Source organism: Choloepus didactylus, chromosome 17 (assembly GCF_015220235.1).
Source record: "Choloepus didactylus isolate mChoDid1 chromosome 17, mChoDid1.pri, whole genome shotgun sequence".
NCBI lineage: Eukaryota > Metazoa > Chordata > Mammalia > Pilosa > Megalonychidae > Choloepus > Choloepus didactylus.
This window is the reverse complement of record NC_051323.1, coordinates 53,028,283-53,046,774: the sequence shown is the minus strand read 5'-3', so window position 1 is coordinate 53,046,774 and position 18,492 is coordinate 53,028,283. Positions and strand designations below refer to the sequence as shown.

General features: G+C 35.2%; 2 protein-coding genes across 7 annotated transcripts in view; both read right to left on the bottom strand.

The window, feature by feature from the left end:
• CDKL4 (cyclin dependent kinase like 4) overlaps positions 1–1,798 on the bottom strand; it is a 75,547-nt gene extending 73,749 nt beyond the window's left edge. For 2 of the 4 annotated variants that reach the window (XM_037807549.1, XM_037807552.1), the window contains exon 1: positions 1,451–1,531. The gene's annotated coding sequence lies outside the window, so the exon portion shown is untranslated. Of the gene's footprint in view, positions 1–972; positions 1,099–1,450; positions 1,532–1,755 lie in introns of those variants that run through there. The other 2 variants (XM_037807551.1, XM_037807550.1) reach the window with 2 other exon arrangements.
• A 2,591-nt stretch (positions 1,799–4,389) lies between these two features.
• Positions 4,390–18,492, bottom strand: part of MAP4K3 (mitogen-activated protein kinase kinase kinase kinase 3) — a 194,672-nt gene continuing 180,569 nt past the window's right edge. For 2 of the 3 annotated variants that reach the window (XM_037807758.1, XM_037807759.1), the window contains exons 28-33: positions 17,341–17,512; positions 13,503–13,571; positions 13,330–13,422; positions 10,366–10,436; positions 6,438–6,493; positions 4,392–5,811 (exon numbers count right to left, since the gene is read on the bottom strand). In XM_037807758.1, the coding sequence (XP_037663686.1) occupies positions 5,724–5,811; positions 6,438–6,493; positions 10,366–10,436; positions 13,330–13,422; positions 13,503–13,571; positions 17,341–17,512 (549 nt within the window). In that variant the 3' untranslated portion in view covers positions 4,392–5,723. Of the gene's footprint in view, positions 5,812–6,437; positions 6,494–10,365; positions 10,437–13,329; positions 13,423–13,502; positions 13,572–17,340; positions 17,513–18,492 lie in introns of all 3 variants that reach the window. The other variant, XM_037807757.1, reaches the window with a different exon arrangement.

The following is an 18,492-nucleotide window of genomic DNA, read 5'->3' as shown; positions in this document are numbered from 1 at the left end:
CACAGTAAGTGCTCAAACTTTTGAAGTCCCCTTATAATGTTATATGCTATTTTTCCCACTAAACATATAAAATGATTTTTATTTTTAGTGGAGGCAAAATGTTCATTTGTATTGTTAATATAGTACTTGCTGAGGCAGGAAATCAAGATTAAACAGTGATAACTATGGTAGGGAATAAATGCAATTGGTTCAAAACATTTTTCATAGTCATTTGTAACCTTCAATCTGAGGCTATGTAACCTCTTGGCTACAGAACCTCCTGAGTTCAGTATTTACAAGTCACTTAACTCCAAAGTTAATGAAATTCTATGTACAAAGGCAAAGACGGGCAAAGACAAGGGCCAACTAATGAACACAGACAGGTAAAGAGATAAATACTTGAATGCATCATTACATTCCTTGAAATCTTTCTATTTAATTTCTTTGTTTTAAGGATTTGCAAAATGATGTGCAGAGAAACAGAGAATACACTTGGAGGCTGATTATTTTGCATGATTATATAACAAAGCAGGTCCTGAGGGCTCAGTCAAGCCTAAGGAATACACTGTAAAAAGGAAAACAAAATTAAGAAAGGGAGAGGAAATACCGAGTAGGAAAAAAGCAAAATAAAAAGTTCAAAATTCAACACAATAATTATTTCCTATTTTAAAAGTTCCCAGGAAATTCATGTAAACAATGCAGTTAGTAATGAGGTTGCAAAGGAGAGCTTTTCAAGACCAGGTCAGACCAGTTAGGTATTCTACAGGGGAAAAGTCACAATCTATAGAGCAGAAAAATGGGCTGTAAAATCATTCTGCACATTTGTTATAAGCATGATTCCGAATTACTGTATTTCAAAAGCACACACACCACTTTATAAACTTGGGTTGGTGACAGTATAATTGAGTTCATTAAAAGCATCCAAGGAAAATCAGAAGACCATATAATTTACAGAATCCAAGAAATTAATTCGTTTAAAAGTATCACACTCACGTCTACACGTAACAGATGTGAGAGTCTGGCATAAATCCACGTTATTTCAGGCCTCTACTATCTCGGCCATCATTTCATGACGTCCAGCTTCCCGGCCACACTTAAGTCTGGAGCCCGTCGGGAAGGAGCCCCGGTGGGAAGGAACCCAACTCTCCCGCCTCTGCCCACTGCCGAGGCCTCGTCCCACCCGCCCGGACCTCCCGCCGCCGCCCCTCTCTCCAGGGCCGCCCCTCTCTCCCAGTCCCGCACCGCGTCTGTCGTGTGGCCAACAGGAGCCACGTGCCACCTCTAGCCCCTCGCCCCCACCCCTCCCTTTCCCTTCGAGAGACCAACAAAGGAGAAGGCGGCAGCGTTCTTCTGGGAGCCTCCCTCCAGACCCCACTTCTCTCTCCATCAGCCATCGCCACACCCCCACCGACCCCCATCCCTTCCGCCCAGCCGTCGGGGGCCTGCGCCGGCAGCGGGGATCCGCACTTACAACGCGAACGGGAGCGAGGTGGATGCAGCCTCGAGCGGCCCCAGCCCAGGCGCGGTCGTCCTGCGCAGGCAGCTGCGGGCCCTGCAACTCCCCAGCGAAACCGCCGCGGCGTTTCCCGGGCAACCAGGACGCTCAGGCCGCGAGGCGCCGGGCGGCTTCCGGAGTGGCTTCCCCAGGCACCAGCCGCAGTGGCTTCATCTCAGTGGGTAACCCCTGAGCGGAGCCCATAACGTCAAGGTATGGACGCACCTGAGGATCCTTTAAGATGCCGTAAAAAGAAGGCGCTCAGGAAACATTTTAATTACCTTTTCCCTTAACACTGTCATCGTACGAAGTCCTGTTCCTTCAGAAGGCGTCTGGAACACTAAAACTGCGCACACATAAATGTTGAATATTAATTAGTCCGTTTCCCTGCCTGGGCAGAGACCTTCAGTTATTAAAATCCTGTATCATCAGTCATCACCCTTTGGTCCTGCCTTATTGTCCAACAAGTTTTTGGTAAAGCAGAAAATTAAGACAGGAAATTCATTTCTCTTGCTGAAAGAAGATAGGGAAAATCAGAATTTGAAGTCCAATTCCTGGAGAAAAAAAATCAAATTTCAAAGGGAAAAAACCATTGGAATGAATTTTAAAGGGCAGTGAATGTATTTTATGTTTTGTCTAATATGTATCTAATATATAATCTAGCATAGTGGTTAAGAGTAAACAAGTTAAACCAACTGCCTAGGTCTAAATCCTGGCTCTACCATTTACCAGTTATGGTCCTGGGCAAATTGGTCTTTCTGGGCCTCAGTTTCATCTGTAAAATGAATTTAACAATCCAATCTCATTGAGTCGTTCTGAGGATTAAGTGGGACAATTGACATAAAGCATGTAGAATAGCACCTGGTATACAAATACATGAATTGGACACATACATTATTATATAACTTCAAATATATACTCATTATTTTGTATAGCACACCCTTTCATTTCTTTCAGTACTGGTGAAAATACTAATCTATCTGTTCTTCATTTTCTTGGTCTCTACTACAATCAGTTATACACTTGCAAGATGGATGATGACAATAGGTACAGAAACAGTGGATTTCATTCTTCTCTACACCAATGTCTAACCACCTATTTAACCAGATAGATAGCTTGACCTTCAATGAAGATGAAATATTGTTTCAACATTTAAGTGAGTTGCCATCTTGCTTTAGAATGCATAAAGAACCATAGTCAAAATTTCTTGAGTAGACTGGCAACGCAGGATATGACTCCCAGGGATGAATCTGGACCCAGTATTGTGGGACTCAGAACATCTTGACCAAAAGGGGGATGCGAAATGAAACAAAATAAAGCTTCAGTGGCTGAGATTCCAAATGGAGCCGAGAGGTCACTCCGGTGGGCATTCTTATGCACTACATAGATAACCCTTTTTAGGTTTAGTGCATTGCAATAGCTAGAAGTAAAAACCTGACCCTATCAAACTGCAACCCGGTAGCTCTGACTCTTGAAGATGCTTGTACAGCAATGTAGCTTACAAGGGTGGCAGTGTGATTGTGAAAACCTTGTGGCTCACACTCCCTTTATCCAGTGTATGGATGGATGAGTAGAAAAATGGGGACAAAAGCTAAATGAAAAATAGGGTGGGGGGGGGAATGATTTGGGTGTTTTTATACTTTTGTTTTTTTTATTCTTATTTCCACTTTTTCTGGTACAAGGAAAATGATCAAAAAACAAATTGGGGTGATGAATGCACTATACGATGGTATTGTGAACAACTGATTGTACACTTTGGATGACTGTATGGTATGTGAATATATTTCAATAAAATTGAATTTAGAAAAAAGTTCTTGAGTGGAGGTCCAAAATTTGCAGCTTTAACTATCATAGATGACCCTTTCTGATGCAGGTGATCCTTGAACCACATTCCGAAACACTGATTTATATCCAATTTATATCTCCACTTCCAAAGATTATGATTCTAGGGGTCTGCCCAACCAACTGTATATTTTCTGGAAATATTTCTAAGTGCTTGAGAGTTAAATGTAATGGTTAAACATTTTGAAATTTTACCCTTTATATAACTTATAGGACTTGGAAACTGGAAAAAAACAGGACTCAGAAAAAGGAATAACAACCTTGCCATTAATGCCAACATTAACTTGGTTTTCTGAAAATCTTTAACATGAGTCTGCTTTTCAGCATATTGATGATGTTACGCTGGTAAAGATGTTTTGAAAAACAGTTATTCAATCATTAATGCTAAGATTAGCCACAATGTATTTATTTGGGAAAGTGAGAATGTACACAAGCTTCTGTATACCTTAGAAGTCACATTTTTAGAAAGGGAAACTGGTCTAGAGTAAAGCAAATTATCCAAGGTCACAGTGACAGGTAGTGACATAAGCAATACTAGAAATGGAGCTTTTTAATCCCCATCCAGTTCTTCCCATTTAGTCTCTTCCTCTTCTTACTTCCTGAAGTGCAGTTCCCCAACACGCACTCTAACAGGAGATGGCAAACTTTTTCTGTAAAGGGTCAGACAGTAAATATTTTAGGTTTTGAGGGCCATACAGTGTTTTTGGCAGTCACTCAACTCTGCCATTGTAGTGCAAAAACAGCCACATAAGAAAGTAAATGAATACATGGTGCTATGGTCCAATGAAACTTAATTTACAAACAGACCATGGGCCAAAGTGGGCTAAAGACTAGTTTGCTCAACCCTGCTCTAACCAAAAATCTATTAACATATGAGTTTCTTGACCAGGAAGCTGAAGATTCTACAGAAGATTCTCACTTATAGGAATATTACTGGTTCTTGAAGTTGAGATCACAGATCAAATAAAAATATTGATATTTGAGGCACCAAATGCAGAATAATAAACACTTTTCCCTTAAATATATTTTAATCTTACCATATAGAGAATAAGCAAGATGACAAGCTACTATACAACAGCATGTTAAAAAAACATGTTTATTTTACACTATGTACAATCAGGAAATGATTTATCAATTAAAATAAATGAAGACCATAAATCACAATTTAGTTTGTTCTTAGTGTATATACTCACATTAACATATAAAGAATATATACCAAAAAAGAGCCCAAAGTATATATTTCACTAAAACATTGGTATATACATATTCCATTGGAAAATAGCAATCAAAAACAACTTTAACCAAAAATAAGTTCCTGTGACATGTTTATATTGTTTGTATGAGGTAGTAACTAAATTATTTTGGCCATGTGTTAATATTCTAAATCAAAAGAAATATGAAGATGATCATAAAATAAGGCCAACAAAAATAAAAATTCTACTAGAAATTTGAACCACTTCACTCTATGGAATGTCATAGTTCTTCAGTGTGATTATATGAAATGTTTAGTGTGGACTCTTTAATAATGCTGATTTATTCTTTGTGCATACTGTAATTGCAGTGTTAACATCATGGTACCGCTATTCTGTGATCCAAAATTTTATCAAAATTATTGTTTTTTAAGCATGGACAAGCAATCTTACAAGATTCTGCTTAAATATAAAAAGACCAGTCACTACAACAGGGTGGTTGATTGGTTTGTTTCACATAGAAAACAAATCCAAATACATTTAAAAAAGATATTGTGGAGCCAAATGCATATTGACAATGTCACAGCTTACTTTTGTGACTTAATACATCACATATCAATACTTTGTGCAAATATAAACACCAGTGTACTTGCATTAAAATTAAAAACAAGATTATAAAATGATTACAGCCTCCATTACAATTTTAAAAGTTACAAGATTTATATTCATATTACTAAATTACATATAATAAAATACAATAGTGTTAAATGTACTGGTTTTCATTGCCAGCATCCCATTTTGTAATATAACCACACCCAAGAATATACTCAAGAATTCTTAAAATATTAATCCAAATGCAATTTTCATTAACATTTACATCTGTACACATAAGACACTTACTTATATATCTCATAAAAGTACATTATCTACATAAACTCTTATTGTTTGTCTTTAGCAATATGAAGTTTCACAGAAAAATACTGCCTATATGTACAAAGATTACCTAACAATGAATTAAGCACTTGTGTGGTTCAATATGCTAAATATATCCATACCACTTAAAACAAAAAAATTTCCCCATCTTTGTCTCATGCCACAATAAATTACAAAGTAACTGAAGTCAGGTTACTGCAGCTTCTGTACAGCTTCAAGAATCCATTAATGTTGCAGCAGTAGTGTTCCTTCTATCAATAGTTAACTGTCAAAGCACGTATTTCTCAGTAACTGTTTTCATGACCCGCCAGGATGTATAAATTGCTATTTGCTGTGGGGTTATCAGTTGGCCTACTTTCCAAAACCACCACCCTAAAAATAATAAACAAACAAACAAATAACAAAACAAAGTTATTCTTGAAAACTAATACAACTATCATATGCCTCTATAAATGCTGCTTACTTGTAGAAATCATTTGCAAACCACTATAATTAAAAGGCCAATTCCAGCTCTGGGAAGCAATTTTACTGCCTGCCACCTCCCACCTCTAAATCCAGTGTTCTTGTAAGAGTCAGTGGGGGAAAAAACCTATAAAAGGAAAACTTTGGGGGAACTTAACTTCTTAAAAATTCTTAAAACAACGTGCAGTTCAAGAATCAAAAACTAAATCAAAATAGAACTCAAGTCCTATTTGGTACAAAACCCAAAAAGTTCTATTTTTAAACACACGGTATTTCCTCTTCTTTGTGCTATAAATTAAGACTTTAGATAGTGCAAAACTAGCACAGACAGATCTGTAAATTCCTGTACATGGAAGATCAGGTACATTTTCAAGGGTTTTCTAACTTTCTGACTTGTGCATTCTTACAGCATGAAAAATACAATGCTGAACATATTTATCATAGAAATTTCAATTCTCTTGAAAAAGAAACCAGTTTCATGCTGAATTTATAAAATACCTTTAGTATTAAATATTTAATACAACCCCATTTCATACCTGTCAGATCCAAGCAGCCTGAAAATTCTTGTGCTATCTGAAATTTCTTGTGTTACCTGTTCAAATTAAAATATAATTTCAATTTCTAAAATTAAAGATTTATATGGGCATTTCATTTACAACACTACAGAAAAGAAACATAACTCCTAAGATGGAAATATCTGTAGACTGTTAATTTATTAACTCAGGACACAGGTGTGTGAATTTGTATGGAAAAAGTGTAGCTAATTTTGAATTAATCAGGAGTAGGAAAACCATTTTACTTGTTAAATTGTAGACCTCAAGGAAAAAAACTAAAAGCAAAGTACCATGTCCATTTTATTGACTGGAAATTTATGCTAATACTATGTTAGCACTAGTAGTTTTTTAGGATTGACTTTTTAGGATTTTCTATATATACAGGATCATGACATCTGCAAAGACAAAGTTTTACCTCTTCCTTTCCAATCTGGATGCCTTTGACTTCTTTTCCTTGTTAACTGGTCTGGCTAGAACTTCCAGTACGCTGCTGAGTAACAGTGGTGACAAGGCATCCTTGTTGTGTCCCTGATTTTAGGGAGAAAGCTTTCAGTCTTTCACCACTGAGTATGATGTTAGCTGTGGGATTTTCACAGATGCCCTTTATCATGTTGAGGAAGTTTCCTTCTAGTCCTAATTTTATAAATGTTTTTATCAAGAAAGGGTGCTGGATTTTGTCGAATGCCTTTTCAGCATCAATTGAGATAATTATGTTTTTTTTCCTTCATTCTATTAATGTGGTATATTACATTAATTAATTTTCTGATGTTGAACTACCATTTACATTCCTGGGCTAAATCCCACTTGATCATGGGATTAATGTGCTGTTGGATTCAGTTTGCTCATATCGTTAAAGATTTTTCCAACTCTATTCTAAAATTCATAAGGGATACTAGTCTGCAATTTTCTTCTTGTGTGGTATCTTTATGTGGCTTTCACAGAAGTGTGACGTTGGCTTCATAGAACAGGTTAGAGAGTGCTCCTCCCTTCTAATTTTTGGAAGAGTTGGAGCAGGATTGCTGTTAATTCTTCTTGGAATGCTTAGTAAAATTCATCAGTGAAGTCATTTGGTCCTAGGTTTTTCTTTGTTGGAAAGCTCTGATTTTGATTCAGTCTTTTTACTTGTTATTGGTTTGTTGAGATCTATTTCTTCTTGAGTTAGTGTAGAAAGCTTGTGGTTTTTAGAAAGTTTTCCATTTCATCTAGTTATCTGGATTTGTTTGCATACAATTGTTTGCAACTGATATACCGTATCTTCTTATAATCCTTTTTATTTTCTGGCGGTAATAATGTACCCCTTTCATTTCTGATTTTAGTTATTTGCAACCTAAATCCATACATCCTAAATCTACAATATTAACGTTTGATTCGATACCAAGTTAACTACAATACCATACACATACACTGTTCCCATACCCCTTGCTATATACCCATGTTTTTGTTGTACTTGCTACAGATATTTTTATACATTGTATGTCCAAGATCATAGATTTACCATTATTTTTTATGCATTATCATTTTAGAATCTATAAGAAGTAAAAGTGGTGTTACAAACCAAAAAAACAACAACAACAATACATTAGCACTGGCATTTATAATTACTCATATGGTTACCTTTACAAGGAGTCTTTATTTCATTACGCTGTTTCTATTCCTTGTCTGGTATCCTTTCCTTTCCATCTGAAGAACTCCCTTTAGCATTGCTTGAAGGGCAGGTCAATTGGTGACAAACTCCCTCAATTTCTGTTTATCTGTGAATGTCCTAATCTCTCCCTCATCATTGAAACAGAGGCTGGCCACATACAAAATTCTTTTTTGGCAATTGTTTTCTTTTAGCACTTCAACGACTTCATGCCACTACCTTCTTGCCTCCGTGGTTTCTGGTAAGAAATCAGCACGTACTCTTACTGGGACTCCTTGTATATATCACGTTGCTTTTCTCTTACAGCTTTCAGAGCTGTCCCCTTGTCCTTGGCATTCAACAGTTTGCTAGGTATCTGGGTGTGGTTCTTTTGGAGTTTATTGTGTTTGGGGTTTACTGGGCTTCTTGAATGTGCATATTCATGTCTTTTGTTAAATTTGGAAAGTTTTCTGCCATTATTTCTTTGAATATTTTCTCTCTTTCTTCTACTGGGACCCCCAAGATGCGTTTATTGATGGTGTCCCACAGGTCTGTTAGGCTGTTCACTTTTTAAGATTTATTTTTTCTTTCTGTTCCTCAGCCTGAATCATTTTGATTGCTGTATCATCAAGTTCAGTGATTCTTTCTTCTGCTAGCTCCAACCTACTGTTGAAATCTAGGGAATTTTTCATTTCAGTTATTGTGGTCTTCAACTCCAGTGTTTCTGTTTGGTTCCTTTTAAAACATTCCCATTTCTTTACTGAGATTCTCATATTGTTCATTGTTTTCCTGATATTCTATTATCTTGTCGTCTTGTATCTCCTTGAGCATGTGGAGGATCACTTTTTAAAGTCTTTGACTAGTATGTCCAAAGTTGTTGAATTTTTATCTTCTTTTGGATGAGCCATCATTTTCTGTTGCTTTGTCTTGTACTCTTACTGTACAGTGTACATTTTAATATTCTAAAGGTTAAGTCTAGGATTTAGCCTGTTAGCTGTCTGTATTCAGCTGGTGACATGACAAATTTCCTTGAGTGCCAGGAGCTAACAAAAACAAACAAACCAAGGCAAAAAAACCACTTTTCATAGTCTTTGCAAACTGGCTCTGTGTTGGCCAGTAACCTTCTTCAGAGTTTAGGCCTCCTATTAAGAAGATCAGATCAAGGAGAATACGAAGTATAGGTCCTCTCCATCTTTTCTGAGCCTGAGTCTTATCCTGGGCTTATGCTTACTTGTAGCCTTTGGAATTCCACTTACAGGAATTTGATTGCCCTATTTACTCCCTATGAAATAGACTTTATCCACTACCTGGGTGCTCTTTTGTATGACCTAAAGCAGGCAATCCTTTGCCCCAGGATGCTGTGACTTAATTGTTTCTGACACTACATTAGCTGTCTGCAAGCTGCTTCTGCCTGTAGGGCAAGTTCTGAGATGGCAAGCATGAGATGAGTCTTCTGCCTGAGATGGCAAGCATGAGATGAGTCTTCTGCCTTAATCTTCCAGGCTGTCACCCAGTGTGTGCTTACAGGTTACCCAGCTCCCTCCAGAACAGGACCAGAGACCCTCAAAGCAGCACAGGTTGGCTCCATGCGGTGTTAGGGAGAGGGTGGGGAAGGGGCCAGCAAGGGCATCATGAGCTTCTCCTACCATTTTTTAAGCTTTGTTGATTACTACAGAAACCAGGGGCTTTTCTGCCAAACATATTACATGCTTCATTTCATTTAACCTTAGTAACTCAAATGAAGTTAAGCACTATTTTTTTAAATTTTCAATTCATAGATGAAAAAAATAAAGGCAAGAAGTTAAGTGACATGCCAACGTCACATAGTACTGAGTATCAGAACTGAGTCTTGAATTGTGTCTTAACCCTGAACACTCATGAGCACTATGCTACACTGCTTATTTTGTTAAATAAAATGCTCTGAGCTTAATGAATGATAGTTTAGGACACACATGAGCTGTTTCTTGCCTGAGGAACCTGAAATTCTCCTTTTCCTCCAATGATCAAGTAAAATATACTACTGTAACTGGCAGAGAGCACTGGCTTGGCCTACTGGAAGAATTTTTGATGACTATATTTGCCTATGACTTTTCAGGAGCAAGCACCATGTCTTATTTATGTTTATAACCCCAGCACGATCTGGCATAAATATTAAACTGAGTTGTATGTATCACATGGCTTGAAGTTAAATTATCCCTAAAAGTTTGGAAAGACTTGTGAGATGCACACAAAGGTTACTAAAAAGGAAGAGAAAAGGGGGCAAAGAACCTTATTTATAAGATTACTTACTTCATTAGATCTAAAACTTCTACCTTGCATTCCATGTTTCCAGAAAGCAAGCACACTATCTTGTAGGCAAACTAGCAGACAAGAACAGCTCAATTAGTATTAATAGTACAAAAATTCAGTTTATAAACATCATTTTATTCCTCTTTCTCTCTTTAATAGCAGTATGTCAATTGGTAACTAATGTCAAACATTCTATATTTATATAGCTTCTTTTCTTTTACAAGTTTTAATATGTTAACATAGAGTTTATTCATGTTTTTGGAAAGAGCAAAGAAAATTCACAGAAAATATTTTTGTTACAGAAACTTTTGTTTTACTAAACTTAATTAAAACAATACTTCAAACATATATATTATATATATGCACACACAAATGTACCTACCCCTACTAAGCTATCAAATCCTAAAATTTTGCCATATTTTCTTTTTATTTTAAATAAACATAAAAACAGCTAGCATCTCCTATATAATCCACCCTAATCCATTCCTGCCTATCCTTCCTCCCAGAGATAACTACAGCACCTCTCAGAGGTGATCATTATTATAAATTTAATATTTATAATTCTCATTCTTGCTTTTACTATCACTATACAATAAATTTACATTATCAGCATAAGCTTTATATTTCAGGTTTCCAACTTTTGGTATGGTGAACATTTTTAGTTTTTAGTTATTACAAATACTGACAAACATTCTTATACATCTTCATGCATACATGTGCAAAATCTTCTAAATATTTTAGTTTTGCTTTTAATATTTACATATTTAAACCATATTTTTGTGTGGATTGAGTGAAGAAGAAATCTAATTTTGTTTCCCACAGATAACTAATTTGGCCAGCATCATTTGTTAAACAGTCCATCATTTTCCCACTGACACAAAATGCCATAAAGTCCCCTTTACATGTGATTTCTATTTCTGGGCTGTCTCTTCTTTTCCAGTCCTCTGTTTTTTTTTTTAAATCCCTGTGCTGATACCACACTGTCAATTATTACTTTATAGAAAATTTCAGTACCGTGTAGGGCACATATTCTTCAGAATTTATTTTACTGTTCTTAGACTTTGGCTTTTTCATATAAATTTTAAGATTATTTTATCAAGTGGCACAAAAAGACTTTGTTGGGATTTTTATTATAAATGCATTAAATTTGTGGATAAATCTGTGAAGACTTGACACCTTTCTCATAATTTCTATCCATGAACATTGTATAGTTCTTTGTTCAAATCTTTCATATACTTAAATAATAATTTGGGATTTCCTACATAGTGGTTTTTTTTGTTTTACATAAGTGTCTTAAACTTTTTTGATTAGATTTATTTCCTACAAATCTTATTCTGTTGCCATTCTGAAGAGGGTCTTTTTTCCCTATTAAAATTTTCACTGATTACTAGTGGTCTATAGGAAAGCTATTCGTTTGTATTTATTCATATCTAACAGACCTGAATTCTCTTATCAGTTCTAATAATCTATCTATGGAGTCTCTTTTATTTTCTATGTACATATCATCAGTAAAAAATGATCTTCCCAACCTTTTTCTTTCTAATCTTAACTTCCCTTTCTTGTCTAGTAAGACACTGTTGAAATGAGATGAAAGCAAGCATTTTTATCTTATCTTAATTTGACCATTAAACATGATGTTTATATTAAGTTTTTTTAGGTTAAGGACATTTCCTTCTATTCCTAATTTGCTGAGTTTTAAATTTTAACAAAATCACGCATGATGTGGTGACTTGGATATTATTGAATGCTTTTTGTGAATCTACTGAAGATTTTGTTTTCTGTACTAATCTTGTTTGATTTTAGTATCAGTGTTTAACTGGTTTATACACTGATTTTTTTCAGCATTCTTTCTTGGTCTATAATCTGAAACAGTTTGTATAAAATAGGGATTATTTATTCCTTGAGGGGTGGATAAAAAACCACCATAAAACCATCTAGGCTTTATTCCTAGGCTTTATTTGTGGGGAGTGTGCTGGTTACAGGTACCACAAACAATGAAGCAGTGAGTCTAGCTCTAGTTCTCCATCTTTTGTGGGATACTGTCAATCTTTATCAATCAGGAGCCTAGTTCTAGGCTACTTGTATACCTGGAGCCCAGCTGGCTTGTATGGCTTCAGGCCTGCGTACTGCTTTGAGTTTTGGTTCTTTGCTTATCTTGCTTTTTGAACGTATCTATAATTTTTTAAGCCTGAATTCCATTTTAACATCTTGAACAGATGTTCCTCAATAATAACTTCCTACCACCCCCCCATCATCATCATTTTGGGGGAAGGGAAGCAAAAGAGGAAAAACAGGACTAATTGGGTTCTGGTTGGGAGAAACAGGAAAAATGAAACCAAGAATAAAATAAATAAGCTATCTGTCCTTGGCCTTACATTCTGCCAACACATACACAACCACATATCTTTATTTCACTAATAAGGACACCAGAAAAATTGTGTACAGTTAAATAAGAAATTAATTATCATTCATTTTCTCCAGGACTATACCATAAATGATCATTTTCACTTTACTTTTCCTGAATTTTAGAATACTGAGTCTGTCAGAAATCCTTTTCTGGAAAAAGCTCTCTGAAAAGCAAGACGTGAGAGCAGCAAGAAGTAAAAACTGACCAGAGGACACAACAGCAAAAATACAAGAGAGTACACTAAGTACTAAGTTGTAAAATACTTATAGGGAAAGTCTATAGGAGTCTGGAAGAAAGGGAAATTCATGACCATGTTATGAGAAACAATACTTACTTCTTTTGAAAAAGTCAACTCTGTAAGGAAGGTAACATTATTTATACTATAGTTATTAAACTATTTTAGAGAACAGGTAAAAGTGAAGAATGATATTGACCTCATATTCATTATATCTTATGTTTTTCTAAAATGAATCCTTAATAATATACTTTTGTAATTTCAGATAAAATTATTTGAACACGCTCTTAACAGAATCTATCATTACAAAACTCTGACTTACCTATTGATTCAATCTGGAAATCAAAGGTGAGTTCTGATGACAATTTTCTACTAGATTTTAATCTTCCTTGAAGATTTACTATTTTTATACAACCTAGAGGGAAAAAAAGGTCACTTAGAAACTAAGATAAAAGTAATCTTATTAAAACAAGATGTTCATAAAATAATACTTACAGTCCAAGCATACAAGAATAGTATCTCTCTCCAGTTGGGTTACATGAGTAACACTTGTCTGTGGGGTATCTACAACACAAACAAAGTTCGATAAACTTACAGAAAAAAAAAATATTTAAAGCATACAGACATTTTAAAAACTGAGGGTTACTGTATTTAAAATGGATGTACATCTTTAACATAGTGATTGGTAGCCTGGACTTTGGAGCCAGGCTGCTTGGTTTCAAACTATGCTAAACTTTTTAAGGACTCAACATAATAAGCATTAGCTATTGTTACTACTATTGGTGGTGTTACTATTGTTAAGTGTCTAGAACATGCAAAAAATATTTATTGAATGAATGAACCAGAGTCAAACAAGTTACTTCAAGTACAAAAGGTATTAAACATACATTGAAGCCATATCAAAAGCATGAGCAACAAAAGAAAAAAAAAATAAACTGAACTTTATAAAAAGAAATTGTGCTTCAAAGGAAATTATCAAGAACAGACAACCTACAAAATGGGGTAAAAGAGTTATAAATCATGTATCTGATAAGGGTTTAATTTCCAGAATATATAAAGACCTCCTAAATTTCAACAACAAAAGGAGAAACAGCCCAATTAAAAAATGGGCAAAGAACTTGAATAGACATTTCTCCAAAGAAGATATGTAAATGATCAATACACACATGAAAAGATGCTTAGCCATTAGGGAAATGCAAATTAAAATCACTATGAGATATCACCGTATACCCACTACTATGGCTATCACTAAAAAAAAATGGGAAATAACAAGAGTTGGTGAGGATGTGGAGAAATTGGAACTCTCATGCATTGTTGGTGGGAATGTAAAATGATATAACCACTGTGGAAAAGAGTTTAGTAGTCCCTCAGAAAGTCAAACCTAGAATTATCAGATGTTCATATGATACACCACTTCTAGGTATATACCCAAAAAATGAAAACAAGGACTTGAACAGACATTTGTACACCATTGTTCATAGCAGCATTATTCACAATTGCTAAAAGGTGGGAACAACCCAAGTGCCCATCAACAGACAAATGGATAAATAAAATGTGGTATATAGAGACAATGGAACATTATTTGGCCATAAAAAGAAATGAAGTTCTGATACATGTTACATGAATGAATCCTGAAGACATCAAGCTGAGTAATATAAGCCAGACACAAAAGGACAAATCATGGAAGATTTCGTTTACATAAAATACCTACAATAAATAAATTCATAGATAGAAAGCAGAACACATATCACTAGTGGCTGGGATGCGGAGGACGAAGATGGAGGGTTACTGCTTTATGGGCACAGAGTTTTCGCTTGGGAATATAAAAGTTTTGATAATAGAAGGTGGTTATAGTGGCACAATACTGTGGATGTCATCAAAGATTCCTGAGAAGGAAGGTACCCATAGCTGTATAAAATAAAATTCCTTTTTGATACAGGAAATGAGGCCTTTTGTTCAACAATCAGAAGTAAAGGATTTAAAATTAAAATGCTTGGGAGAAGTAAGGTATTAAATTCTCTGACAACAGGATGTTAATCAACCAACAATCCCTTACTGCTAAATGATGAGGAAGAGATAAGAAAGCAGGAGTGCACCAGCTTTCTGAAAGCAAACTGGGTGGATAAGAAGAAAGTAGTATGGGGAGTCTGGAGCCAAAGAGAAGCCACATAAAGTTGCTGAGGGTGATGTGTCCTTTAAAGGAAAGCAGTTTCAAGTTTAATGTGCTCTTTAACAGAACCTGGGCATCAACAAGCCATGTAACTATCTCCGGGATTTTGTAAATATTTTTTTCAATCCCCAAAAAACTTGTGTGAACAATCTTCCAGGCTTTCAACAAACTCCTGCCTAATTAATGTATTATTGGAAAATTGGTTCTTTAACATTTCCCTATTAGCCAAAGACTCCGACAAAGGGCCTTTTTGCAAGACTTTAAAAGACTGCCTTTCTAAATGGTCTTTATATTCTAAAACAAACCATTCTAAAATGACAGTTTTTATCTATTTTTTTTTTATTAGAGAAGTTGTAGGGTTGCAGAAAAATAAAGTGTTACAAAAAGGCTCCCTATTATTATCATCATGTATTAGTGTGGTACACTTGTTAAAACTGATGAAAGAACATTATTTTAATTGTACCATACCCCATGGTTTATATTCGGGTTCCCTTTTTGTGTTGTATTGTCCTATGTTGTTTTATTTGTTGTTTCTTTTTTCTTAATTTTTATTCTAGTAACAGATATACAATCTAACCACGTTCAAATATATAATTCAGTGCTGTTATTTCTATTCACAATATGATATTGTTAAAGAGAAAACTTAGCCTCTAAAAACAGAAGTAAAAGGGGCTGCATCACAAACACTGTGCTTTAAAAATAAAGATAAAAAACGCCTTTAAGGACGTGCTTTTTAAGTGTGAGTTCAACCTGTTTTATTTACCATGAAATTCAAGTCTTACCTACATGTACTGCCTGCAACAATACAATACGAAGGTTTCAAACAATAATCAAATTTTTGTAAAAAGCTCATTAATTGGAGACAACATTTCCTCAAATATTAAGGTAGCTAACGAGAAAGGAAGGATCTGTTATGCTACTTGACAATGTAGATCAAAATGCAAGGAAATAAATTATATTAGAGAATTATTTTTAAGCACCCTCAAATACTTCAGAAGTAATTGTTTTCCTATGATTTGTATGCTAAATATAAGTCATGTTCTTTTTTATTTGCTTTACATTTATTAAAGTTACTGGGTTAGTGCTTGTATATCGATTGTAAGTATATAATGGACAACAAATTATACTCAAAATATTCTATAATTCAACTTTTCCTTTTATTTAACACAGTTTTTCTATTAGCCTGAGGTTTGTGTATACGTGTGATTCTCACAGTGTGGTCCCTAGACCAAAATCATCAGCATCACCTGGGAACTTATAGAAATGACAGTTATTAGGCGGCACTCCAGACCTACTGAATGAAAAACTCCGGGTGTGGGGCCCAGCAATGTGTTTTAACGAGCCTCCAGGTGATTCTGATGCAGGCTTAAGTTTGAGAACCATCTGTCTGTATCAAATACTTAGTGATCTCTTTTATCAACCCTCCTAGTAAAGTGATGAAATGGATTAAAAAGATAAAATCATCTGATAGCTTTCAGGGAGGCAGGATAACTGGAGTTATAAAATAATGTAGTTTTTCAGACATATACCATTTTAATTTACAGTAATTACTTGAAAATTCTGAGTGAGAGTAATGAAACCTTTAAGTGCCAGATATTTTTAATGTTTATGTTTAAAAATGCAGAAAGATTAATAAAGATTAATTTTCATATTAATAAACAGCACACAAATGTTTACAAACTAAAAATATGAAAATGCTGAACTGAAATGAATGTACTGTCAAAGCATTAAAAACATTTAAACAAATCTAAACTGTTACTTAAATTTCATATTTAATGTCATGTATTTCTTAAAAATCATAAAATTATCCAGGCATATTGAATTTGTAGTAACAGATATGTTCCTGCAAAACTGTGTATTAATATACATCAAATAGAGGCCACTGAGGATCAGATCATATCACATTCATTTCTAAATTAAAAAGTTGGTGTACATACTTTGGATATAGTAAGCACACAATATACATGTTCTGTCAACTGAATTGTTTTTAAATACCTCAAACAAATTAGCTATTTTAAAGCAAGTCATCATCTTTCAATTTAGTAATAGTTACATAAGATGAGAATTTCATGCACAATTTTTGCTTAAAGAGAGTGACAGTATAAATTTATTACTTATAAAACCAGTATATATATTGACTTTAATGCAATAAAAATCACAAACCTGACTCTGTAAACCATGAAGAGGTAGAATTCGGATTGACAGTCTCAAATCGAACCACCTGGTTGAAGTCTCTCCCTCTGCTGACACCAACACAAACTAAAGGGTACTCCTGCTCAGAAACCACCAGCATCTCAAACATTCTAAGTGGACATGGTAGAGGAAAGTCTATGTGCTGGAGGAAGAAACAAGAATACATTAAACAAAGGAAAACAAAAAGCCAAATAACCTCATGATTATACTATTCAGAGTTTTTAGTTTTATAAAAAAATATAAAATAGTTTTCTACTATAAAGATTCGTTCTTGTCACAGAAATCAGGGAATACAGAAAAGTCTAAATTATGAAATATCTTTATAAAGATTTTAGGTTTACCGTGGTGAAAATATTTTTAAAGTTACAGTCATATAATTTTATATTAGGGTTAGGAAGGAACTTACTAATCACTTCTCTGACCCTCTTTTCAGAGTTGGAAACCGAGGCCCAGGAATTGGGTGACTCACCCAGGGTCCCCAGCCCTTTCTGGCAGTCTATTGACCCCCAATTGGATGCTTCTTCAGTTTTAGGACTCTGCCTTCTCATCCAACTGAGAAAATATGGATGAGAGAACTGAAGTCCTAATTAGCTAGAGAAACTCCTCTTTTAAGTATGGACAGAAAAAGCCATAAATAAGAGAGAAACTGAGCCTCACATCTCAAGCGATTTTACTCAACAAATGAACATGCAAGGTGTATAAATAACTGATCTTAATTTTACGTAACTTTAAAATTATTGTTATATTGCTACAAAGAGAATAAATTCACATTTTAGAAGTTTGGAAAAAGAGATGGAAAGCACTAATTTCACTAGTAATCAGGGAATGAAACCACAATGAGACGCTACACATACACACCAGAATGGCTGACATTAAAAAGTATCAGAGAGGCGCCAGCCTTCCTTCCATGTGTTTGGCTGGACGCCCTATCTTGCAAGATAGTAAATAAATTCTTTTCTCCTCCAGAACCGAGAGAGCGTTTATTCCCTTACAGGTACCACTTTATTTCCGACAACTTGGGGGCTCGTCCGGGATCCAAAGCTTTGGAGGGGGACCCCCGAGGTGGACAAAGGGAAGGCGCGCCCCGCTGATTGAGCGGTCTCAGACTCCGCCATTGGGGGC